The sequence below is a fragment of the Cyanistes caeruleus genome, chromosome 7 (genome assembly GCF_971803275.1).
Source record: "Cyanistes caeruleus chromosome 7, bCyaCae1.hap1.1, whole genome shotgun sequence".
Taxonomy (NCBI): domain Eukaryota; kingdom Metazoa; phylum Chordata; class Aves; order Passeriformes; family Paridae; genus Cyanistes; species Cyanistes caeruleus.
The window spans coordinates 31,993,631-32,019,594 of record NC_141707.1 but is presented as its reverse complement, the minus strand read 5'-3'; the positions used below and the strand labels follow the sequence as shown (position 1 = coordinate 32,019,594).

General features: G+C 48.2%; 1 protein-coding gene across 10 annotated transcripts in view; it reads left to right on the top strand.

The window, feature by feature from the left end:
- The first annotated feature begins 2,333 nt into the window (after positions 1 to 2,333).
- Positions 2,334 to 25,964, top strand: part of ITGB5 (integrin subunit beta 5) — a 64,720-nt gene continuing 41,089 nt past the window's right edge. Inside the window, exons 1-7 of one of the 10 annotated variants that reach the window (XM_086897902.1) lie at positions 2,334 to 2,602; positions 3,575 to 3,691; positions 7,123 to 7,159; positions 7,269 to 7,314; positions 9,976 to 10,046; positions 15,669 to 15,754; positions 22,629 to 22,833. Coding sequence is in view for 1 of the 10 variants with exons in the window: in XM_086897895.1 (XP_086754021.1) it covers positions 11,414 to 11,519; positions 15,669 to 15,754; positions 22,629 to 22,833 (397 nt within the window). In the remaining 9 variants the exon portion in view is untranslated. Of the gene's footprint in view, positions 2,603 to 3,574; positions 3,692 to 7,122; positions 7,315 to 8,893; positions 9,579 to 9,975; positions 10,047 to 10,697; positions 10,909 to 11,369; positions 11,520 to 15,668; positions 15,755 to 22,628; positions 22,834 to 25,964 lie in introns of those variants that run through there. The other 9 variants (XM_086897900.1, XM_086897898.1, XM_086897903.1 and 6 more) reach the window with 9 other exon arrangements.

The following is a 25,964-nucleotide window of genomic DNA, read 5'->3' as shown; positions in this document are numbered from 1 at the left end:
ATTATTAATGAAGTTAAAATGTTTATTGTTGTGAGACTGGCACCAATATTCAGTGGTTGCTTTTGGTGGGAACTGGGTGATTATTGCAGCTGGATCTCCTTTGAAAATGCTGGACAAGCTTTGTGTGATGGCAGCTGTTAATGGCCCAGATGAAGTGTCCTTCAGCTTAAAGGACAAGTTTGGGGGTCAGTGGCAGAGAGCACTGTAGGTGGCTGCAGAGATTATCAGGATGTGAATGCAGATGCTTCTTTCCAGTCTCTCCATGATCAAAACCAGCCCCCACTCACCACTTAAACGATTGAAAGCTGGGACCTAAATAGTCCTGATCCTTCTCACGTGGCTTCTGTAGCAAAAGAAGGCAGACCCTGCTTTCTCAGAAGCAGCCTGGTGAGAAAAGGTGCCATTTTCTCTCTGTTGTTTTTCTGAGGTTTCATTGTTTCTTTCTTCCCCTTCACTCCTGTCCCCTTTGCTGCTGTCCCCTGGCTGCAGAGTGTCTGCCATTGGCAGGGTCTGTAGAGACCAGGTTCTGGTGGCCTCAGCCAACCCCACCATCTGTGTGCATGTCTGCACGCTCAGCGTGGGAGCAGGGCTAGCTGGATTTAACTAGTCACGATACCTTGTTCAAAGGATGGGGAGGGATTTGGTCTTATTTTCCTGACTTTTCCTCCGAGAGTACAGCCCCGTGAGGAGCAAAGCAAGGCACAAAGGTGGCTACACTTATCAAAAAGAGGCAGAGAGAACCATTCTTCCTCCAGCTGGAAAAGCCCTGCAAGCAGGATGAGCTCCTTCTCCCAACAATTTAATGTGTGCCCCCTGCCCCACCCCATGCCTGCTGCCTCCTTCTTTTTCTCTGAGCCTTGTGTGTCTCCACAATAACCTAGGTGCTCCCAGCTTCTAATCCTCCTGCTCAGTCTTTTTCTTTCCCCCCTTTCTCTGACTTTTCAGCAGCAGGAAAAAGTTCTGCCATCTGCAGCACTCTGTTAGCCCCATGGAAGGCTCCACTCTGCATGTGCTGAGACACTTGAAAATGGATGGGATAAAGGCAAAAACTGGCCAAAAGTCATGAAGCTCAGCTTCATCCAGCTGGCTACTTTTGCTTGGACACCTCCTCCTCCCAATCTTTGTATGGCAGACTGAAACTTTGGCTTACATGGAGCTGAATAAAAAAGGTTTTCCTGTATCATCAGTAACGGCCCACTGGAATGGTCATTGTGGTCTTTCACTGAGGCAAATTGCCTGGCTCCATTCATAAAATACATGTAACAGTAACCTGCTAAAGAGGCACGTGGAAATGCTTTTGAGTGTTATCTCCTACTCTTTTGCAAAAGCAAGAGAGGTTGGAAATGCAACTGGATGCTGAACAAGAAATTTTAATGCAGTAAAACTTTATTGAGGGTGTGCTATCACTGGTAATAAAAGCAGCAAAAACAGTCAGGTGTTTGCACTGTTTCACTGCATAGGAATTTTTGTTGCTCTAATTCAAAGCTAATATCTGCAACTGCAACCAGTTCTCATTTAGCCAGTGCTGGGGAGGGGCTATCAGATACCACTGTGAGCCTGCTTCTTTTTAGCATTTCAAAGGCTGCTACAGTTCTTTTATCTGGGCTGGAGTTCTGTAGCGAAAGGGGCAAACTCCCAGATATTGCACTTCTGTTTGTCTGTTAGCAATGTGTGACTATTCTGGGAAATGTCATTATGGAAAATAGCTCTTTGTTGGGTTTTATGACTGCTGCCTCTTGACTCGTGCTTTGTTTCAGCTGCCCATCCTTCAAAATCCAAGTAGGCATAGGAAAGGAGCTGAGTTGGGTGCTCACTGTCAGTGTGAGTGTGGATATGCCTGCAGGCAGGCTGGGAGGCTCCAGGGATCTGCCACAACCCATTTTGCGTTCTGGGTTCTCCCATCCATCTTCTCCCTTGAGCTGCAGAGCGTCCTGCTGGTGCATGACCCACAGAGGAGGTGGGAAGAAGCTGCCCCTCAAGCCTGCCACCAGTTTTTATCCTAGACCAAAAGTCACTCTGGAGAGTGTAATTGCCTGGCATGTCTGCACAGGGTGTGCTGAACAGTGCTAAAGGAGCTGGGACAGAGGTTTGCCTGGTTTCAACACATACTTGCTTGGGAATATTGGCATAGCTTCAGCCATCTGCCATTCTATGTTTATTTAGATATACCCAAGCATATTCAAGCAATGTGGGGTGGGAGGGGAGGGGCATGGTAGGTACTGTGGATGGCAGTGGGGTAAGAACCTGGGTCTGGGCAGCTGCCTTAGAGGAGCTGCACCTGAGGAATGTAATGGGATGGCAGGGTAAGAATGGGTGGGGTGATCAGGCCTGCTGCTGTCAGCACTGCTTACAGCTGAAACCAGCCTCAAAAGTGAGAGCTAAACCTCTGCATCCACACATTCCCCAGCAATGCTCAGCATCCAAACTTGCAGGTGTGAAAACAGCACCTTTCAGGCCTGAAGGCAGGAAGCACTTTGCTTTTTTTTTTGGCTGCTTGTTGGAGGAAGCTGCCCATTGTTTCTTTTAGGAGACTGTTTTTATACATGTCCTTCATGCCATGTGCCAGGCTGGAGGCATAAACATGGAAAAGTGAACAATGAAGGTAAGATACCACTGCAGACCAAGGGGCTTGACTCTTCACTTCTTGAGCACCTTGAGTTTGATGGCTGGCTGTTTGCAAGGTGAATGACAGCACTCCTTCCAACAGCAGGGACAGGGGTGAGGGAAAACGAGCCTCTCCTCTAGCAAGAAGTTTGCACCTCCTCTGTAGGAACGCCTTCAAAACAGAAACTCCTGGTATGAGAGTGTTTGGGAAAGCTCAGGTGAGGGTTGAAGGGATTCAGGCAGGTGTTCTGGTGAACATGACTGTTCCTAGCTGGTTTTGGGGAGACCACCTCAGCTTCATCCTAGGCTCAGGAAGGTGACTGACCTTGGTACAACCCAGAGACAGAGGATCCTGCTGGTAATTTGTAGTTTAATAACTCACAATCTGCAGCAAGGCAAGCCTAGCGCTGCCTTATCTGTCACTCCTGTGAGAGGACTGTCATTTGTCAAGTTTGGCAGCTGCAAAGTCATCAATTGCTGTTTTATCCACATTTCCCATCCTTCACCCTTTGAGTTTTAGCCCAGTAATGCTCTCTGTTTCAAAGCCATCTGTCTGGTGATGGGGGGGAAGAGTAGATTCGCTTACTAAGGGTTCCCAGCAGCATTAAATTGACCTCTCTCACATTTTGGGGTGTGAGCTGAAAACACTGATTTTTATAGCAACTTGTCAAAAAAATAATAAAAATCCCCAAACCCAAGACTAAAAGCCCAAAGTGGTGGAAGAAGAAAGAAACCCATAAAACATGTCAGGTCAAAATTAAACAGGAAAGATACAGGGCTAAAAATAAGATCTGTAAACTTCCTTGCCAAGGATGCTCTAGCTGCTGATAAAAGGCTCTTTAAATATACCAAAGCCACAAAGGCAGCTAGGAAATCAGTGGGAATGCTGATGACAAGGGGGTAGGAACAGCAGATGGGGACGATGATGTAGCAGAGAAAGTCAGTGGTAACTTTGTGGCTGCTTTTACAGCTGAAGCTGTTGGGCAGCCCCACATGTCTGCCCGAATGCAGTGGATCAGCTGGAAGAGCTGGAGCAAGGGAGGAGAAGGGCAACACAGAGTAAAGAGCTATCAGGAGTAAAGGAAAAGTAAGTCAAGTCACTTTCATGGAGGTAAGAGGAGGGATGAGGTCAAATAGACAAAGTGGTTGTTGAAGTGACTGGGACCAGCCACCGATCCTGGGGACCCAAAGGAGCAGCAGAACCCAGAGGTGCAGGAGTGGGGGGCTGTGGTGCCCAGCTGTGCTGCCAGGCACAGTCAGTACATCACACCCTGCAGACTCACTGAGCTGCACTGAGCCATCACTGATGGGTTTGCAGAGCCTCTGACTCAGAGTGGCAGCCAAACACCCACCAGAATCTGGGGGTACACAGTGCAAGGCTCAGTGCAAAGAAGACAGAAAAAACCTGCAGGCACAGTTGGTGAACTTGCTGTCACAGGATGCTGTGGATGCTGTATCTGCAGGTTCAAAAAGAGATTAGGCAAATTCAGAGATGCAAATGCATCCTTGAGAGATGTACTCCCTAATAAAAGGATGAGAAAGATGGGGTGCTGGAGGAAGGGGCTGTAAAAAAGCTGGGCCCCCAAGACAGTCTGTCCTGTTGCACTTGCTGGAGCAGAGTCTGGGTCTGGATGGACATCCTGGACCAGAGGGACATCTCTCAGCTTCTGAATGCATTGACCTGCTTTATTCAACAGCAGCATGGGCTGAAAGGTGATGCCATTGGCATAGGTACATAGGATCTTATATGCCCTAATTATGCCCATGCTGTTCATAAAACAGAGGCAGGGTAAGGTGCTGTACATGGGGCTCTGATGTTTGTGTAAAAACAGCCTCATAAAAGAAACAAAGGGGAAATTTCACAAGCAGATAACTGAAAAAAATGCTTCCTGCTTTTGAGTCTGGAAGGTGCTGCCTTTCACAGACAGGCTCCAAAGAGCAACCTCCAGAGAGCAAAGTCTCCTCTCCCAGAGAAGCAAACCCAGACCAACAGCTCCCACTCTCCCTCTCCTGGTGGAAGCAAAACATCTTCTAAAGGAGCTATGCCTCACCTTCTTCTCACTGCTCCCAGTCCCCTGGACACTGTCTCCAAACCCCAGGCAGTGTCCCCCAGAGAACCCCCTACAGTGGGTGACATCGAGGGGAACAGAGAGGAAACATCTGCCCAACAGGTGGCCCAAACATGGCAGAGATTTCTCCAGGGGATCTGGGAGACTTGCAGCGTCAGATAAAGGGGGAAAAGGAAAATAGGATACTGAGAAGAAAAAAATGTTGTGAAGGACCCCAGAGAGGGCTGTGTAAGGAACCAACATTTTTTTTAGTGGCCATCAATGGCAACCAAGCATTTTATTCCTTTGGGTTTTTTTTGTTTTTTTCTGTTTGTTTTTTTTCCCTCTGTGCTGAGACTTTAATACCATTGGTAGCACTCTGAGGGCCATTTGTCCCAGCTGGTTTCCCTGTTTGGTCATTGTTTGGCAGCCAGTTTTCAAAGCTGATATTAGCATCTTCCCACAGTAACATCCATCACATCTTGGTGGGTGGGAGGGCAAGGAAGGTCCCCAGCCCTCCTGAGGAGCTCCCCTTGACCCTCACTGGTGGCACTGCTGCCTGTTCCATGCTAGAAGACATGAGCCTGGTTAAACATTAGGGATTCTCTGCTTTTCCTGTAGTCACAGATGTCCAGATGTAGCCAGGGAAAGAAAGTCTGCTGCATAAATGAGACTTTGGGGGGGGAAAAAAAGGTCTTTCTCTCAAGTTTTTTTCATCCATAGAGATCTTTTATAGGGTAAATCAGCCAAAAGTTAAAAGAATAAATGTTTCATATCTGGAACAGTCAATGAATTCAAGAGGTCATTATAGTGCTAAGGTTCCTAATCCCCACTCAAGCAGAGGAATGTCTAAATTGGTGAGAAACAGGGGTCAAATGCAGGCAGGTATTTCAGTGCCTAACTTGTGCTGACATTAATGGGAATAGGGGTCTCTGGGGAGGAATTGTGGACCTGGGTCTGTATATCATTCCTATAAATGAAGCAGGGCTTGTGTTGCACATGTGTAACAGTACCTTATTATTCTTTTCAAAGCAAGGTCTTTCCTTGTAGACTCTTTAGCATTTCTCAACTGCTTTGTCCTTCCAAGATTGGTGTGAACAGATTCTGCAGCAAGCTCATGCTGGGCAAAACCCACTTGCCAGAAAAATAAGCAAAAAACCAGAGTCTGGTGAATTATTTCAAATAGTGATTAAATAGCCAGGTGTCAGCTGTGATTTGAAAAACCTGCATGGGACATTGTGAGGTCCAAACTGCACAGATCCAGGTGAATTCCTTGGAAACTCGTTTGTACCTCCAGAGCTCACCAAGGTGCTTAGGCCTGGAGCTTTTAGTCCATTCAGTGGGAATTTTGCCAGAGATTTGAGTGGAGCCAAGCCTAGCTGGCTCTACCTACTGACCTTTAAAATCGTATTTAATGGTGCTTCCCCTACATCCAGGCGTACAAAGGGAATCTCTTTGGGCTCTCCGTTTATGAGAAACCCCCTGCCAGATGCATCCAGCATTTACTCCCGGCTTTTGCGGCTCTCCCGGAGTGCTAACCAAAGCGGGACCAGTTTATGTGAGGCAAGATGTGCAGGGACACAGAGTATTTTTCATCTCGCAGTGCAGGGTGGTGAGGACGGACCTTCGGGCTCCTCTCGTTCCTCTCTGCCACCGAGCAGAGCCCTGGCCACAAGATGGAGCTGGGACTTTGCAGTTGCAGGATGAGGCAAAACCTTTTCGTGAGCACGCTTTCCTTGGGGCTAACCATTAACAGATACACAGAGAGGTTTCCACTCATTTTTAACCCTCTCCTGTGTCCCAGCCTTGTACATCCCCACGCCCGTCCCTCTGACGGCGCATTACTTAACTCTGGGGATTGGGGCATATTTTTTGGGATGGCTCCTGGCTGGAGATATCCATCCTCCTTTTGAGTTCAGCACATCAGTGAGCCCCTCCTGTAAACAGCCTCGCAGGCAGCCCAGTGCCTCCCAGCCTGCTCCAGGGGCTGCAGGCACACCAAAACTTGGCCAGGTTTGGTCTGGCTTCAGCATCCTTGTCTCAACTTTATGTACCATAGAGGCATGAGGAAAGCCTCCCCCTTGTACTTCCCTCACTTTCCAGCCCAGCAGCTTCAGGTATGGGCTGGCTCAGAGATTTATTCTGAACTCTGCCTTTTTTTTCATCTATTAGTCAAAACTTGGCAAAACCACTTTAGGTGCTGTTCTCCGCTTCCCAGAAGTGTTGCAATGCTCTCTTCAGCAGGTCAGGAGTTGTTTGGGAGTAGTATTGCTCCTGAGTGTCTGAGAACAGAGGTTGGTCCTTAGATGGTAAAAATATCTATTTTTATAGCAGGCAGCAGCAACATGTGCTGCATCTTTAGCCAGAGAATAAAAACAGGATTAAATTTATGGTTGTAATTTTTGGCATATGGTAGTTGCCTGTTACTAACAAGAATTTTGTGTGAATTGTATTTTTTTTTTTTTTATAGCTTCCTTGGAAAAAGAAGGAGACAAACTTTTTCCATGGTAGTGAAAACCCCAGCAGCCTGGTCTGTGGGAGGAAGCAGTGTGGGGATGGCAAAGCTGCATGCCCACAACTTAAGTCTCTCCTCTCGTATTTCCCATCGTGGCACAGCCAGGAGGAACCAGCAAACAGCATGGTGAGGACCTGGAAAGGAAAAGTAAGTGTTTTTGTAGTACAAGAACTGTTTGTAACATGGTGGAGGCTTCCAAAGTTCAAATGAGTTTGCCTTTTATTTCACATCCCTGATCCTACACCCCAGTTTGACCCTAGTTCTCCTAAAACTCCTTTTTATTAAAACCATAAATCAGTCCAGTTTTTTTTTCACCATCTGAATTCCAGTTTGGTCCTCCCTTGTTGTATGGAGAGTTGCTGGGACCAAAGGACTGGGGGATGTTCAGGACCTGCACCAATGGTGCCCAAAACCAGGCTGCACCTGGATTCCCCATCCAGCCATCTGACTTCTGGAAACAGACAATCTTAGATGTCTTAGCTGGTCTTTCTTGCACACTAGAGAGCTGTGCCTGGGATCCTGAACTTACTGCAAATACAGTGGATGGATGAGTTATACCAAATAATGTGGCTGTAATGAATTACATCCAGACATGATATTTCTTCCAGCTGGAGCTGCTAGGAAGTAGCAAACCTAAACTTATGCCACAGAGTCTAGAAATGGGAGAAAGTCAGAGAAGCCCCAGGATTTTGCTGCTGGAGATTGGCTGTATTTTGTGAAACCCTAAGGCAGAGGTGGAGCTTCTCTTCCCTGAAAGAGGCTGTGGCTTTGTCTAAAGGCCTGGGAGTGGCTCAGACTTGTGCAGAGGGAGGAAGGAATCACCACTGACAATCCAGAACCTCTTTAGTGCCATGGCAGTCATCTAGATGTGACTCAGATGCTTTTATCCACCCTTTCTGCTATAAGGAAGATACAATGAAAGCATATCTGTAGAGCACCTGGAATATCTCAGATAAAGGATTTTATTTGCTTTAGCTGATGATAAAAGAGCCAAAGAATCTGTTGGAGTCAGAATCAACTTATAATTACATCACTTTCAAATGCCCAGGTCAGATACCCTGGGTTTATGTCCTGCTTTAGCCACGGGTTAAAGTGTAAGTGATAAGAAAGTGAACATAAAGATCAGGCCTTTCCAGACAGGGATTTTCCTCTCTCTGTAACAGCAAAACTGTGCAAGGATAGTGAAAACCCAAGTCCAAGGGCCCCTGTGGCAGATTTGAAGGAACCTGAGGGATCTCAGTCTCATGGACTATGTGATCCTCAAGAATGGCATTTTGTAGACAGGAGACACAATAGTAGAGAGAGAAAAGAGCCAGGCTGTGGTGGCGGCTGTTCCTGGAAATCAAGGCAGATTTTGTTGTAAGTCATCCTTTCACAATACCCAGAAAACAGAGCCCTTTTTTCAGTTCTCTTCCCAAAATCTTGGTGCTGCCTCAAACTCACCTACTGACTACATAATAATATTGCTGAGACATGGGCATTAAAAGCTTTTTTTCTCAAGCCCTTATTCAGAACAAGGGAATCCCAGGAGGAAGATCAAGGGATTGTCTGGTTTCATATATGAAGGCAATCCTTCTTCGAGGTGTCTACTGCCACCCCATCCCTGACTCCAGACAACAACTACACATGACACATTGTCACTCCAAGCAGGAGGGGTTTATACCAACACCTTCTCTGTGGATCTCATTTCAGGCCACACATTGCCTCTGCTCATGCCTCATTTCTTGGTCCATGGCCAACCTCAGGGACACAAGACTGCCTGCTTTCTCTGGAACTGAGCTGCCCTCCTCCTTTACCACTAATTCCCCCTCCGTGTTACAGCTGCTCACTTGGCCATTAGTACAATTACCTTTTGCTGCTGCATGTGGGGTAAAAGAACAGCACCAGCTTCAGAGAAGGGTATTTACACTCTTCTCATCAGGGAAGGCACAGCACTTCCCTGTGGCTCCAGGGGTCTTTCCCTGTACACACCACACTGTGGTCTGTTGGTCAGTGGTGTTATACTGGGATGGGATAAACCGCCTGTGACTCTGCGGGACCTTCAAAGGGTTTGGCTTGAAAAACACGATGACTGATAGCAGATGTTGAGCATTGACAACATTTTACCGCTCAGAAAGTGCATAGTAGCAGCTCCTGACCTTCCCCCTTCTCATGGGGGTTTCTCATGGGGCCTGTGGGATGGGAACAGCCTGAGCATGGCGAGCACCAGGTGCTTGTCCCAGTGCCACAGGCGCCTGCAGAAAGAGAGAGCCCAGCCTCAGCTGAGCCCAGCTAAATATAGCCAGTGACTGGGGAGCTCCTACGCCTCGCCTGGCTCTCGTCCTGCTGAAATGCATTCCTTCTGAAAGCACTGCCTGCTTCCTCAAGCCCTTTTCTCTGCTCCTTGAGATGCCACAGTTGAGTCTCAGAAGGTGGCTTCCTTCCCTCCAAGTAGTTTCTTTACCCCAAGGCTCTGCTTTTCCTTTTTCCCCCTTGCTCATTCACCACTTGCCCCTGTGCATCTGCTCTTTCATCCAGTGCTCCTGGGGCAGCATGGCAGGACACAGGGACCAGAGCTGAGCATCTCCCTGCTCCTACTGCCAGGAATGGTTTAAAGCTCCCAAACATGAGTCTGTCCATGGATATTTACAGTTGTAGTTGTGTCTTGGGGTACTTGGGCATGGCCAGAAGATCAAAGAAGGGACTTCTAGGTCTACACAAGGCTTCTCTGGGCAGCAATGCTCATATTTTATATATGAGCATATATTTTATACTTTATCTCTTGCAAGTGTGGGATCTGCATTTCACTTTCTTTTTTTTTCTTCACAGGAATATTAAAAATATTCCACAGAGGAACAACCTGTTTTGAAGTCCCCACACACCACATCTTGCATGTCCAGGTCAGTCCCAAAATGGCCAGTATTAATTTTACTATTAAAAAATGGGAACAGCATGCACCTTATTGTGTTTTTGGGGTAACAGGGAGACCTGATGCTGTCCCATTCTCCATGCACAGCCAACAGCTCGAGGGCAGCTTTTAGGTTACTGCCTGTCCCACGTACCACACTCCTACCATGGCAGAAGTGTCGATGAGGTATTTAGTGATATTTTTGCATTGGTTGCAAGCGGGGGGCAAGTTGTGATGCCCCTACAGCCACACCAGGACTTGGTTTGATTTAGCTGCACTGGGACAGTTAAAATGTTACAACTTTTGTCAGTGTGTATTTCCTAAATCAACAAATAGTCACTTTAAACCCAAACCTGATTTCTCCCGGTGTATGAAGAGGTTGAAGAAACCAGCAAGGTTTGTGAAAGCAGCGTTGGAAATCAATGCAAGTAAGGGGAAATTTTGGCAGGTGGCATTACAGTTAATCACTTCTGTCCGAGAACAGCAACACAACATCTGTGTTTTAAGCAAAATCTGATGGTAAGATCTAGTAGACATGAGGGTGTCATGAAGGTCTGCAAGTCATGGGTGAGTTACCTGTTACCTTCTTTAAAAATCAGTGATCAGCTCTGGGGATGATCTTTGATTTATTTAAAAAGCAGAAGAATACAGAGAGCTCTCCGGCAACGCAAACACGATCATAAACCCGACGGTCCGAAGTGTTGATGTCCCAGGCGGTGGGGGCGTGGACCGTGCCAAAAAGCCGCCAGACAGCGAGCGCAGCGCTGCCCGGGTGCCCTGGCTCCAAGCGCCCTTCGGAAAACGAACAGAGTCTGTTTGCACAGAGAGAATCCCCGAAGCAGGAAAAACGCCACGTAAGAGCGGGCAGTGACCCGTGGGGAATGAGCGCAAGCCCCGCTGCGAGCGGGAGAGGAGGGCGCGCACTGCTCGTGTGCCCGCGGGTACCTCTGCGTGCGTGCCCGTGTCCGTGTGTCTGGGCACGCCGTGCGTGTCCGGCTGTGCCTGTCCGTGGGCCACACGTGCAGAGGCAGCCTGTGCTGTCCGTGTGCGTGTCCGTGTCCGTGGGCCCGGCCGTGCCGCGGCTCCCGCTCCGCAGCGTTCGGGGCTACGCCTCCCTGCGCGGGGCGGGGAGGCGGCAGCGCACCCTCGGGAGCGGGACAGACACACGGACACAGGGACACACGGAGCACGGGCACGGGGAGCCGCACACCGCCCCGTCCCGTCCCGTCCCGCCGCCCCCGGGCAGCTCCGCGGCGCCGCCCCCGCCTCCTCCTCCCGCCGCCGCCGCCGCGGCCGCACAAAAGGCGGCGGGGAGGGCCCGGCCGGGAAGGGCAGCCCGGCCGCCCCGGCCGCCGCACCATGCCCCGCCGAGGGGGACTGCCGGCCCCCGCCGCCGCCCGCCGGCCCCCCCCGCTCCTCCTCCTCCGCCTCCTCCTCCTGGCCGCCCCGCTGCAGCCCGGCAGAGGTAAGGGCCGCTCCGCTGCCGCCGCCCCGGGCCCTGCGAACGCCGCTCCGGAAGGCGGCTTGTCCCCCAGACCCGCCTCGGTGCTCTGCCTTACCGTCTGCCTTCTCCCCTCCTCTCGCTCCCCTTCCCGCTGCCTCCCCCCGGCGCCCGCTTTGCCGTGCGCCCGCAGCCGGCGGGACGCGGGTCCCCGCTGTCCCCACTGTCCCCGCGGTCCCCGCGGTCCCCACTGCCCCCGCTGTCCCCGCTGTCCCCACGGTCCCCGCTGCCCCCGCTGTCCCCGCTGTCCCCGCTGTCCCCGCTGTCCCCGCGGTCCCCGCTGTCCCCGCTGTCCCCGCTGTCCCCGCTGTCCCCGCGGTCCCCGCGGCCGGGGCTGGCCGCTGCCGGGGCTCTCCGCGCTCTCCCGGTCCCCTCCCGCCGTGTCCCCGCTTGCGGGCGGCGAGGACCCGCGCTCCGGCAGCGCTGCGGGGCACGGGCTGCAGCCGCGGGGTGTTGCACCTTAGCCTTAAAAAGCATGGAAATGGTATTTATGCGCCTCTCTCTCTCTCTATATATATATATTCCTAATGGAAGCGGCTGCAGCCACTCCTGTTCAGGGATAAGCACTTCCCCGGGATGTTTGCCTGAGCGCTGGGTGTTAATGGCATGAGGAGTAGCAGCAGAAAGCCACACACAGGCTGTCGCACTGTCGGTGACCGCTCTCCACTCTCGCACCTTGTATCATTGCTCATTTGCACCTTGTACCGTCTCCCCCCGTCTGCGTGGCACCCAGAGGGAGAGAGGTCCTTGTCCCCCGTGGGGATGCTCTCTGTTTCTGCACACACACGCGTGAACTGCAGTGCAGTTTGTAATCCGCTCCAGCAGTACTGGAAATAGAATTTCTCCCCTCTCTGAGCACTCGGGGAAACTTTTTTATAGAAAGGAAGCCCACAAAATGCCTAAGTCCACTATTCCAGTACTTACTCTCAGTGCTTGATATTTTAATGAGTAATCTTACGAAGAGACTCATCTTGCAGAGTGCTGTAGCATATGACTGCAAAGGCTCAGAAGAGGTTTCCTTAACTTTATTTTTTTGTGTGTGTGCCTGATACATGGAATTGATGGTGCAGTATTGCAGCAGACCATCTCGAGTCTCTTAAAATGCTTCTTGCAAGCACAGATAAAATGCTGCTTTTTCATGCTTAGCTGTATAAAGTGCATCAATTTTTTATTTTTTTTTTTTCTGTCTTCCCTAAGCAAGCCAGTACATTCACCTCTGTTTGAGGAGCTGCCCAAACTAGGATTTCTTGCAGAACAGGTTTAAACTGAGGTCTGATTGCCTGGAGCATCTCTATGAGTAAATTTGCTGAGTACCTTTCATCAGAGTTTCCTATCTCTGCATCTGTAGTTTGATGTACTAAAATCTCTGCTGTCTAGTGGGATACACTGTCTTCTACTTCTTTGAGTGCTCCTGCAGCTCAGTCCAAGGGAAGGATGTAATTTGGAGATGCTCTTTGTGCTTGCTGGACACTACTGTGCAAAATAAATAGGGTGCAGGGCTTAGGAGTCAGTGACATCATTATGAAGGACTGTATGTGGGCTGTGCAGTTTAGCAATCCAGCAGGGTGGATTATTTACCTCCAGAGTAATCCCAGCTAAATCCTGGATGGAATTCTCCCCATTATAAGAAGTTTAGCTGATTTTTCAGGAGTGGTTTCATTAAATGTATCACAGTCCAAAGAGCAGACTGAGTTCCTTCCAGTCTCACTGGGTGATTTGCCCCAGCATATGCAAGGATCTGCACTGGCATGAGCATCATCAGGTCCTTCCTCTGCCTGATTCAGGACTGCACTGAATCGAGCACAGCAAGATTTGCATCTGGAAAATCCAGTGTGTTTCTACTCCAACTCAAAAAGCTCAGGTTTCAGTCTAAAATTGGAGGACTTCACAAGGCTCTGTTTTCACAACAATGCTGGAAATTGTTTAGTACTGCTACAGAGTGGAAAGAAAAGCATACTTGGAAACTTCAAAAGCTGCCACCAGGAGGAATGTCACCCCATGGCTGGCCACAGGAGCGTGGGCTGCTTTGGTCATGGCACGCAGGGGAAGGAGGAGACCTTGGTTCTCATTCAGCTATTACTGTGACTAAGTAAACTCTCAAAAATCCAGCAGTCGGGAATGGAGGTAAATATTTCCATGCAGATGGGCAAGTGAAGCTGTGGGAGAGCCAGGGCTGGGTAGCCAGGGTACAAATGCAAGTATTTGCTACATAAAGCCCATTATTTTTGCTGGGTTACTCTGTGCACAGCTGCCAGAGCAGCAGCTCTCAAGGAGAGGCTTTGAGACATGTTGTAGGGTTTGCGAATTCAAGTGTTAATTGCTGTCTAAATTTTAACTCAGTTGAAGAAGTTACATTTTGGTTCATACTACCCATTTATCTTTTGAGCTCTTGCAATGTCCAGGAGCTGGAATATAACTTCTGAATGCGAACCAGGAATGAAATGCCTGGGGATGTGGCAACAGCCAGAAGGAAAAAAAAAAAACCCACACTCTTAAGAAGGCTCTTGTTTGGTATGAATGAGCCCAAGGAGCCTGTTTGAATGAGAGCCATAGAGAGAGTGCAGGGCTTGGCTCTCTGGGGTTAGAATTATCCACCTTGCGGGCAGCAGAAGCCCTCAGTGCAGGGCTCTGGCACGGTCAGGCCTCTGTGATGACTCAGAATGATTGACAGGACCTCCTTATCCTCTTTTTGTTTTTAGTCCAGGGCACGATAGGTTTTCCTCCAGCTGTCCAGTTTGATTCACTGCTTCCTGTGCTCACAGCTCAGCCCCTTATGGGAGCGACCCAGGCAGCCACGGCTTTCCATCTCTTGGTGCAATATTCACACGGGATTCAGCAAAAATCCTTCTTCCAAAGCTCTCATGGCAGAAAGTTCCTGGGTCAGGAGAAAACTTCATGGGACTCTTCAGCTCTTGGCAAGTCTGGGAATCTGCAGATTACACCCAGTAGCAGCGTGGTGCGCCGGTATCTGCAGATGCAACTGGCTGAAAATAGAGGCCTGACAATGCTTTTATTGACATTTGGGTTGGAAAAAATAGCAGACTGGGAGTTCAAGCCTGAGGCGTTTCATTTGGAGCGCGCAGCCTCTGTGCTGGAACCTCAGCTGAAGATTTCTTTAATCATTTATTGGCAGTAGAAGTTAATAGCTGCACCCGGGGGAGCTGGGCCATCAGTGGTATGGAAGGGCACATTCATAGCCACAGGCACGCTTGAACAAGCTGCTGCATTCAAAGCCCATGCCACTGATGTCTGCTTCAGCTTTACTTGTGTGGTTCCACTTCATTTTTAAAGCCCAAAGTGCAAATTGTGGATTTTGCAAGTAAAACCTGCTTGGGACCCCTTGTGCTGCTGGGCACCAGCAATCCAGGAGCAAAGAGCACCAGCCTGGCTGATGCCCCTGCTGGGATCACTGGCAGGGAGAGCCCTCGGTGTCTGCCACCCCTGCTGCTTTGGATGTGTCCCAGTGCAAACACACTGCACAGCATAACCTGGATATCCTGTGGAAATGTCTCTTGTAGTGACATAAAAGTAATTTACAGTAACATGAGTCCAATGTGAGAATCACCCATGTGGGAAGGGGAGATGAGTGTGTTTTAAAAGTGCTTTAGTATGAAAATTATGGGAAGAGGCCCCCCTCATATATTCAGCTAGAAAAAATGAGAAGATATGTGCAAAGATGTGATTTTAAAAGTCATCTCAAGGGATTTTGGACAGCCAGCTCCATGTTTCAGACTGGTCAAACAGTTATTGCCTTCTGTCCACAGCAATAGGAATATTTGATGAGGCAGATGAGTAGCTGGACTCTTTGATTAATCAGACACCATTGAAAAAAACTAAAGAAAAATCACCAGATTCAGTCATATTTTAGAGGTTCTCAGCACCCCAAAGCAAGTTTCTGCCCTTTTCATTTGCCTTAGGGAAGGAAAAGAAAACAAGACCTTCTTACAGATGAAGAGAGGCTTATAGCTTCTCCTGCCTTTTAGGCTCCTGGGAGATTATTTGCTCTTGTTTGAATTTACAGTGTGTTTAACTTTAAGAATGTCTCAGAACTCCGCTAAACACTGTTTTGGAGTGGAATAACCATTCAGCCCATCCTGTTCTCTTTTGTTGAAGGTCTCAATCTGTGCACCAGTGGAAGCGCCACGTCCTGTGAAGAGTGTCTCCTCATCCATCCCAAGTGTGCCTGGTGCTCCAAGGAGGTAGGTGGGCACACCTCGTTTGTCTTTCATGCTTTTTGTAGTGTTGGAAGGGAGCTCTTTTCTCACCTTGCCTGTTCCTGATGCGTGGCACGAGGGGTGGGTGAGGGCAGAGGATGCTCCATGCCGAGTGTATTTTGGGTGTATGTGACTCCTCTGCTCTTTGACATCATAGGAAATAAGACTTTGACCCCACTGGCCCCCACATACCCTCAACAGAGCAGCACTGTTCCTTCAGTCCTTCTGTCCCTTCAATTACCTTCTTGTTTTTGGTGGATGCTGGGTCCCTGCATGGGCTCTGTGTTGCAGGGAGCCTTTGCTCCAAAGCTCTCTCCCTAAAAAGCCCCAAGCTCCTGGCTAGTGTCCTGCTACGTGTCCCTTGTTGTGTGGCCTGGCAGGGGCTCTTTGTCTGTAACAATGACAATTCTCCTTTCTGAATCTGTTGTGTCATTTTGGGGGGGTGACCCATGCTCTGGCATCAGTGCCATGAGTTGGACAGAATAACTGAGCACTTCAGAGGGAAAATATATCCTTGTCTTGATGCTGAAGCTGCTCACCCATAATTCAGTTGTGCCTCCTTGTTTGTGAGGAATTGCAAATACCTCCCCCTGCTCCCTAGGGGCTGCTCATGAGTTTAGATTTATATATACAATCCAATATGTCTTATCAAGTAGACTTAAAATTTCTAGAGAACAAGGTGTGTGAAAGACCTAATAATGTCTCATGCATAGAAAGCAATTGCCTGCTTAGTGCCTGTCCTAGGTGTTCAGGAGAGAAGTGTGGATGCTTTCAGATGCATGGAAAAATCTGAAAACCAGGCTGGCACAGCTGCTGTGTCAGGAGCCAGTTTTTGGGGTGTGAGAACCCCAGAGCAGTGGATGATCTTGAACCTCTCGATGGGCATGGCCAGCGGTGATGCTGTTCTGTTCCCTGCTGACCCTTATTCCTCTAATGTGGCTATCCCTGTTCCCTTTTGAGCACTTACTTCACCTTCCAGCTCCAGCTGGTGTTGCTGAGCTGAGGATTCAGGCTCTGTTTCTTCTGCTGTTCCCATCCTTCCTCCTGCCAGCCCTGCCTGGGGCAGCTGCCAGCTCCAGGGCAGAGGATGGGCTTGGGGATGGAGATGGATGTGGGGTGAAGGTGGCTTCCCTCTGGCTTGGCTGGGTCTTGCGGGGTGCCCAAACCATTGGCTCTCCAGGTCTGTTTCACTGGAGTTTTCACTGGTAAGCACAGTTGCATTTCTCCAGGGAAAACCTCGTAATTCCACAAACACCACGCTGCTGCCTGACAGTGTAATAGCATTCATGGGTTGTTCTTTTCCAGCAAGGCAGTTGGTGCCCAGAAGGGAAAGGGTAAAGCAATAGATCTTGCTTCTGAGACATCTTGTAAACAGCTGTAAGAGCTCCTCTTCCAGACAGCTAATCTGTGGTGGTGAGATTGGATCCAGGAACGCTGGCTATTAAGCCATGGGTACCCAATAGCTTGTGCTTTTTTTGTTGTTTTTTTTCTTACTTGGCATCAAAAGACAACTTTCAGAATGTTGCTAGTGGAGATGTTTATCTGGTGGTCACTGTGACCACTAATTGTACTAATGGGACTGGCAGCCTGACTCTTATCATGCAAACAGGATAGTTACCAAAGAAAAAAGAAAATTCCTAACTGGAATGGAAGGGCCAAGGAGGAAGATGGGTGTTTACAGGGAAGTCCTGTAATACTTCCTGACCTTTAGCCTGCAGCAGCTATTTAAAAATATACAGTTCAAGGTGTTTTGTGCCAAGAGCTACATGTTTAAAAGCTGCTGTTCCCATTACATGCTACATGCTTAAACTTAGCAAGTTCTTATTCTAATTCTGTATTTTTTGTATTTTTTTTAAGAATACATTGTTTGAAACTAATTATTTCTCTTTAGCTGAGATCATCAGGTGAGGTAATGGGATTTCAAAAGATACCTGGAGTTTTTCAACTTCAGAAAGTTTAATAGTAATATTATAAACTCTATAATATCCGCCTTCTTTTCATAGTCATGTCACCACCTTATTTCCCCTCCCTCTGCTGCAGTCTATTCAGGTTTATTAAATTTATTAAATAGCTCTAAATGTGTTTTCCTTAGCTTTTTCCTTGGGCTGCCATTTGCTATCTGTGTTGTCTGGGTACATATACACCAGTCAATTTCTATAGCTCTGCTGCCCTTTAAATATCAGAGATAAGATATTGGAGTGGGCTCCACAGATGGCAGTTGTGTTGTGGCAGAACCTCAGTCAGCTGATTTGTGTGCATTTTGTGCTCCCTTTGCATTTACTTTACAGGTTTGGGAGCAAATTGGGCCAGGCTTTATTGATTTTGTAAGCAACAATTAATAATTTTGTCAGGAAATATATATATGGTAGAAGTTTATCAGTACATGTAGTATAATTCTATATATAATATCTATGTATGTTTAGAGGTGTCTGTTATGTGATTTTTATTTTTTTTTATATATATATACAGTGTATAATTATATATATAATTGCACTGTATAGTTATGTATATAATTGATCTTCCTGTATTCATGTACCTTCTTGTATTTCCTTTGGGGAAATATTTGGGGGATAATATCACTTGGTGGGACCATCATGCCAGTTTCTTTGGGAGCTCTATCCCAATAGTATCCTGGGAGGGATAAGGTTCCTTGAACTCCCATTGCCTTGAATTGTGAGGGTAAGGGGATGTGTACAGACAGATCTCACAGAAGAGCAGTCAAGGTGCTCTCACTTTATGACTGCCACCTCCTAACTTGTTGGTACAGGCTGCATCACGTCCCCTGGCTTGGTTGGACTTCTTTTCACTTCTTCCTGTGTTCATCATCTCTGTTCCCATCCAAAGGGGTGATGATGGATGAGCTGATGATAGCAGCTTCTGGTGTGCAGCAGCCCTAGAGCCTCCAGGGGCTGCTGAGCTAACCACAAGTCTTTGGGCTCTTGGAAATTGGGCATTGATTCTGTTGGCTCGTGGAAGAATAGCCTGAAAGGCAGGCTTCAAAGGTGGTTTCAGTTGCACTTAGAAGGGGAGGTGAATATGTGGCCTTACCCATCACCTGAGCATGCCTTGAAACAGGACTCTCTGAGGGAGAATGACTTGGGGTGATGGGGGCTGCTGCAGCCTTTCCATCCGTGCTGGAACTGAGGAATCTGCAATGTCTAGGAGAAGCTGGAAATGATGAGAAATTACTGATGTGGTGCTGGTAAAATGTTCTGACTGGAAGCTGCCCACTGGCAACCTGTGGGGTTGCTGTGTCTCTGTGGCAGCCTGGTTTCCATGTGTGGGACTGGAGGATGCTTGTTGCATGTTCTGCAGTGGCACCTGCTTGCACAGGCTGAGCAGGACTTGTTGGTTTTCTGGGGAGAACAGGGAGCTCTGGAAGTGGCTTCAGTGCTCTGAGCTGCCAGGGCAGGTGTGACAGGTCGGGGTTGTGATTGTGATAAACCTTCCTGGGGTGATTGCAGAAGGCAAAGCTCTTCAAAAGAGCTTTTGGAAGTACCAGTATGGGGGGGAAATTTCACCACTTCATGTTCTTTTTTGCTGCTTTGGGGAGAAGTGGAACAGTGTGCACAGGCTCCTCTTGTTTGTTAGATTGTTTGTTAGGTGGATGAACTCTGTTCATCTGTCCATTACCTATGTGGATGCATTTATGTGTGTACATGGAACCCAGAGATACACATTAATGAAAATGAAATGTCCTTTTTGAGTAAGTGAAATGAAATTTCCCCAGTGGCACACTCTGGTTTTTCAGCCAAGTGGTTTTACCCCATCCTCTCCCATCTCAGAAATCTCAGAATGGGGAAAGAAAATCAAGGATATTCCTAAAGGGAACATATCAAGCTGTTTTTTTTTTTTTGTTTTTTTTAAGGGAGAAAGCAGGCATGTTTCAGACTGAATTAATGCAGAACTGGATTGATTAAAGCAAAAAATGATTGAGACCTTCAGCAAAGGAGAACAGGATAGGCTGAATGGTAGGGACATGCCTAGTCAGGAATTACATATTAGATACAGTGAGTGCTATTCTCCATTTTTATAGCATGAACCAAGCAATTTGTCTTAAAACTCTCCAGTTGATGAGCATGTAATTGTCCTGCTGTTGTCTTCATTCACTCTGTCTGCTCCTGTGTGTTTGCCTTCGTGAACTTGTTACTGCCAAGGCCAGACCACGACGTGCCGGGGGGCTGGAGCAGCCAGAGCTACTGACAGGGCCTGGGGGATCTTCCACAGTGCTCCTCTGTAGCAAGAAGCAAAATTTGAGGTGGTTCCCCCTTGTGACTGGTGTCTGCTGTATTTCTTGCCCAAGCAGGCCTGCAGGCAGACCACTGGCAGATAGGTGGGCACGCTGAATTGCTTAACTAACCCCGGGGTATTCTCTGCATGGGGAAAATTGGGATTTGAACCAGCTTGCTGTGTCTGAGCTGCTGTGGGGCTGCCTTTCAGTGTGGTTTCTCATGAGCTGTCTGGACCTGTGCAATGCCCTTTATTCCCCAGGTCTGCTCATCCTTTTTCCCTTCACTGGGCCTCCATGAGCCTGGATTTTCTCTATCACAGAAAACCTTGCACTGGAGTTGGATGGTACTGGTAGCCCCAGTTTTGGCTTTGGGTTTTGACCTGTGGGTGCAGCTTGGGTGTTTTCTGGGTGCAGTGGTGATTGCTGGGACTTTCCCAAGGCTATTGCCACCCCCCTGCACAGTGCTACTCTGCCTGGGTAAGAAATCAAGACAAAGGACAGGTCAGTCCTGCACCCCTGGGTGCTGAGCAGCACCACCCTCCCCTCGGGTGGGTATTTTCTTCCGCCACCTCTTCACAGAACAAGAAATAATGGATTTGATTTGAGCTGCAGGTCAGCAATTGCTGCCCTTTAGCAAGACTCTGGACCCATTTTAGAAGAAAGTTTAAAGAAAATAGCTGGATCAAGCGAGGGGGACTTGGGGACTGGAGAAGTGCAAAGGTACTGCTGATTTAAGAGTTGTGTAGGAGCTTTCTCCTGACCTCCTGTACTTCTTTGGAGTCTTTGGAGCAGACCCTGGGAAGGTTTGGAAACACCTGATGGAAGCTGCAGTTATGTGAGCAGCCCTAAATATTGTCCTATTTGGAATCTTCTCTCCAATGTTAATTACCTGAGAGTAACTAAAAGTTCCCAGCTGTGCTTCTGGACTGTTTGTATTGATTTTTGCAACACTTTTTTTGATTGTCCTTTCTAATAGGTGGCAGCAGTTGGCAGAGGTGTTCACCTGAGCTGTGGTCTGGGTACTGGGAGAGCAGGAGAGCATCTCCCCCTGGGTGCCCTGCTGCTGGATGGATAGGCTCAGGAGAACACCTGGACCCCACCAGCTTTTTGCTGATTTCAGGCAAAACTACATCTGAGAGAAACTTCTCTCCAAGGCTGCCTGAAATGTGCTGCTCTGAAAGGCTGGGCATTGTTTTCAGTTTTGTGAGGGATTCTGATTTTTATTTTGTCATGCTGGAGATGATTTAAATAGTCCCAGTCCTCCTTTTTTGGAAGTTCATCTGTTTACACAATGTGTTCCAAGAAATTTGGATTCATATCCATCTGATGTGCCGTCGTCAGTTTCTTGGCTGGACTCTGCTGCTGGATGCAGGAATGAAAATCTTGCATTTTTCAAATAGCGTTGGGACCTTGTAGTGAGAAAAATGCAGCTGGAAGCCTCTGTCTGTGTCCCAGGGCCCTGTATCCAAGCTTGTCCTTGAGGGACCCCTGGAGACCACCCCAAGAGGATCTGTCAGGAGCCTCTCCCTCCTTGATGTCTCTCCTGTCCTCTGCCATGCTGGAGTTTCAGCAGTAAGTGAGGTTTATTCAGCCCCACACTGGTTTTGGCTGAACAGCTGAAGGAGGGGTTGGCATGGCTGCAGGCATCTTCTCTGCATTATTTCATGTTGTATTAGCTCCTCAGCCTTGGAGCTGAAGAGGGTTGTCTCTATTGTTGTAGTGCAGAAATAAGTAGGAATCGACTATTGAAAATCCAGCAAGTTTTGGGCATGTGACTTGTTCCCTTTGGCACTTTTGGGGAGAAAAAAAAAAAGGCATTCTAACAAACAGGCTCTTTGCAAAAGGGTGCATTGTGTTCCTGGCTGTTCCTGAGTGCTGCCCTGCACAAGGCTGCTTTGTGCACCACGCACGGGGCTCGCAGCAAGGGCTGCAGCTCTGGGATGGGTGTTGGGAGACTCCTGGCCATCCTTTGGGAGTGGGCCTCTGCCTGCACCTTGCTGCCTGTGCCTGACTGTCTGTGGTGGGCACAGACTGCATTTTCACCAGCTCCCATGAAGTTTCTCCCACCTCCCTTATTCTCCACACAGTGCTTGTGTGGGGCGTGCTGTGTCTCACCCAGGGAAGAGGGAGCCACCCACTCTGCCTTCAGCTTCACATTTTCACTTGGCCCTCTCTGGGTTGGTGAGTTTGTCCTGCTTCTCTCAGTGCCACCTCCTTGTCCTTTCTTCTGTCTTTTGCAAAGCTCCTTTGAGATGATGCATGTGCATAAAATAATAGGGATGGCAATGGGCTGTCCCTGCAGCAAACCAACTGCTTTGCCTTGCTCTCTTGTGGCCAGGGCTGGTGCTGCTGCTGTGGCTGGGCTGAAAACACAGGCTTAGGTTTCTGTTTCAGTGCTCTGTGAGCAAATTCAGGGCCCAAATCCTTACAGAATTTCCTTTTTTGGTTGATCCCTTTGAAAGGCTCAAGGCTCAGTGCAGGCTCCTTCCAAGTACAGTCATCACAAAGGACACCAACTTCTCCTTGTCATCACCTAGCTGTTAGATACCAGCATGTCAAAACAAAGCCCCTGCTGTGGGATTGATGTATTCCCCTCCACTTCCTCTTTGTCCCTTCTTCACCCCCCAGGATTTCGGCAGCACGAAGTCCATCACATCCCGGTGCGACTTCCTGCAGAACCTGATTGCAAACGGCTGTGCCGGAGCCATCGAGAACCCCAGCAGCAGCATCAGCGTGGTGAAGAACGTCCCTCTGAGCAGCAAGGGCTCTGGCCAGACCCACCTGGACGTCACCCAGATCACGCCTCAGAAGGTCGCCTTGAATCTTCGTCCTGGTGAGTCCCCAGCGGCTCCGTGGGGTGTGGGGGGAAGGAGGAAGGGTGGCCAGGTCATGCCAAGAGCACGCTGTGGCTCATGGCTTTGTAGCCCGCTGGAGCAGGGGACTGCTGGCCCCTTCCATACCTTTGAACTTTGGGAGTGCATCACAAACAGGTTTGGGGCTGGGGCACGTGTCCTCCATGAGAGGACACTGCTGTTGGGCAAAGTCAGTCAAAGCCCACCCACAAGTGCTCCCAGTAATGGTCTTAAGACCTGCATGTGCTTAAAAGGAACCTGCTTAGGTTAAAAATGGAATCACTGCATGGAAGGAGTTAAAATAACTTTGGTTCCTCTGCTAAGCTGACAGGGCATGACTCTAAACTGAGACAGTTCCTTCTATAAATTGGAAACAAACTCACATATCTGTTTTCTGTCAGTATGCAAAAGAGCTATGGGATCAAGGCAGAAGATGGAGATTTGAACTTGTGACTCAGGCCTTGGACCATAGCCAGGTCCCTCTTTCATTCTCCTGAGCCATCGCTTTTCTTCAATCTCTTCCTTTTAATTAAAAATTAGAAGGGAACGGCTCATCTGAGCTATGCAGGCATGCTTGTTATCAAAAGTTTTTGCATGGTGGGGGGAGACTTTAATGTGGGTTTAGAATTCTTGCAAAAATTTGGCAGCTGACTTTTCTGAAGAGGAGAAAAAAAGCTCTTTATTGCAAAGATAAGAAGCAAATATAAAAGCTTGATTCATTATAAGTGACTGGTGTGGGTTTCTAAGGCTTACAGTTTTGTGACAGCTCTCACGAGCATACAGAAAAGAGCAATATTGATGTTTTGCCCAAGAAAAAATAGGGGTTTGAGCTGGTGCTTATGCTACCAGTGCTCTTCCAGAGCCTACCAGTTGCTGCAGGAGTTTTTGTTTTAGCTGTGTAACTTAGAAGTTGTCATGATTTTTAATTAACTTCCTCAGCTGTCATTGCTCAGACCCTCAAATCTAAAAAAATTTGCTTCAAAGCCTTAAAATCAGATACCTGATTTGACTGAGAGCAGTCGCTGCTGTACATACATCTGGATGCATGGCTTGTGCCACTGAGTATTGTGTTAAAAGAGGGAGCAAAAGGGAGTTGTTATTATTGCTGTTTCTTGAGGCAATTCCTAACAGAAAGGGCTGGCTCAGCTTCCAAATCTCACCTCCTGTACATCCACCTCCAGCTCAGTGAATTCTGCTTTCCCAATCCCTGACAGTTTTGCCCATCCAATGTCCAGTGCTCCGGTCAGCGCTGGGGTGTGGGGATCCATCTCCCTGTGGCCCCTGTGCTCTTGGGAGCCTTGGGCTGCACAGGGCTGGTGTGCTGCTTCTGCCCACCCTGCAGGGACCACACTCAGGGCCACCCTCAGTTCTTTGTGATGGAGAAGCCCTCCAGGTCTGGGCTGAGCTGCAGGAATCAGCCTGAGGACCCCCACAGCAATTCCCACACTGAGCCAGATCACTCCTCTCCCTGTGCTCCTCTTGCAGAGCATCAGAGACATTGCAGGAGGAGGGACAAACCTAGATGTTTGTAATACTATTTCCCATTTTTGTTCTCTTTTTGATACTGGGCAGCACTTCACTTTCAGGCTGATGACTTCCTAAACCCTTGCATTAGCAGGCCCAGTTAAAATTATTCATTAATCCTTGATTAATTTTTCATTAATCCCTGTGAACCCAAGACAAAAAGGAGACAATGTTGATTTAATTTTGGGCAAGAGGGGTGTACTATTTCAAAGAAGAATTCACACAGTGGTCTGTGGCAATGGTGATCTTTTATTCTTAGACCGCTAAGCAGAAGCAGAAGGGAGTGGATTGTCAATTGTTTACTGTTCCCACCCAGGCAGTTTGATCTCATCATCCTGTGGCAGAAGTCACATCCCCAAATCTGTGTCCTCAGCTTAACTCCAAAGGCCTTAAATTGATGCCCTTATAGGGTAGCTTTTGGATTGTGCATTTAGGATTTGTAATATTCCTTTTTAATCTCGAGTCCAGCTATAAAGCAGCATGTCCTAGTTAAATGAAATAGAAATAGTGTAAAAGGACTTAAAAATTAATAGATGGAAGCTGTGTTGTCCATCAGGCCATAAGCCTCACCAAGCAGGAATAAGCTGGATAAGCATGATTGTCGAGTTTTTGTTCTTAATTGACCACAATCAATTTTTCCAGTTTCTGTACTGCCTCTGTGTGTTGGTATCCAAGAAAAATTTCTGAATTAAACTCTGAGTTTGAAACTTTCCAGTAAAAGTCCTAAGGAGAGGATGGTGGTGACACCATGTGAGGAAGGAGGGGGCTGGATTATCCCTAGAAGTGTGAGAGTAATACTGTCCATAGAGAATAATAAATTCTTTTGCACTTACATCCACATACATTAGCGATATTTTCTCTGACATAATTGGTTTGTGCTGTTAGGAATGAAAAAAGAACCAGCTACAGGATCCTGTTGGTTTTGGTGCTTCTCAGGGACTAATAAAATCGTAACTCTTTGATCACAGCATCCCAAATACTCTTTCTGGCAGGGAGAACAGTGTTTTGGAAATGAAAATGTTGCAAAATACAGAGGACATATCCCCTTTTCCAGGGGGAAAAACATGTAGGAATGAAAAACATGGGCATGGGAAAGATTTTTCCTAGATTTAAACACATTTTTTCAGTACTGAGTTAAAGTCAAGCTTGCAATCACAGTCTTTTACCCTGCAATCAGTGCTAACGGGTTTTGTGCTACATGAGTTACGTTCTTCCTTGTTCCCCCATGAAATGCATGCCAGGTACAATGTGAGGCCCACCTGGAGCACCTGCTGTGCTCCACATCCCAGCCCTGTGCTGGAAAAGTCCTGCTCCTGCTGGACAAGAAAGCTGGGGAGCAGAGTAAGGAGGAATATTTACAGCATGAGCTTCTTGCTTCCTACAGCTGGGTGCTGTCTATATGTGCATGTTTGTGCCTCCTGCAGCCCTGCCTTTTCCAGATGGGGTTTTAGCAGATTGTAGGGAGATGCTGAAACAGGAGGGTGTTGTTTGAGGAGCTCTGGTTTGGTGCAGCCTGACCCCAGGTGCCAGGCAGGGCTCTGCCAGCCAGGCTGCAGAGCCCCTTGTGCTGTGCAGTGCCAGCATGGCA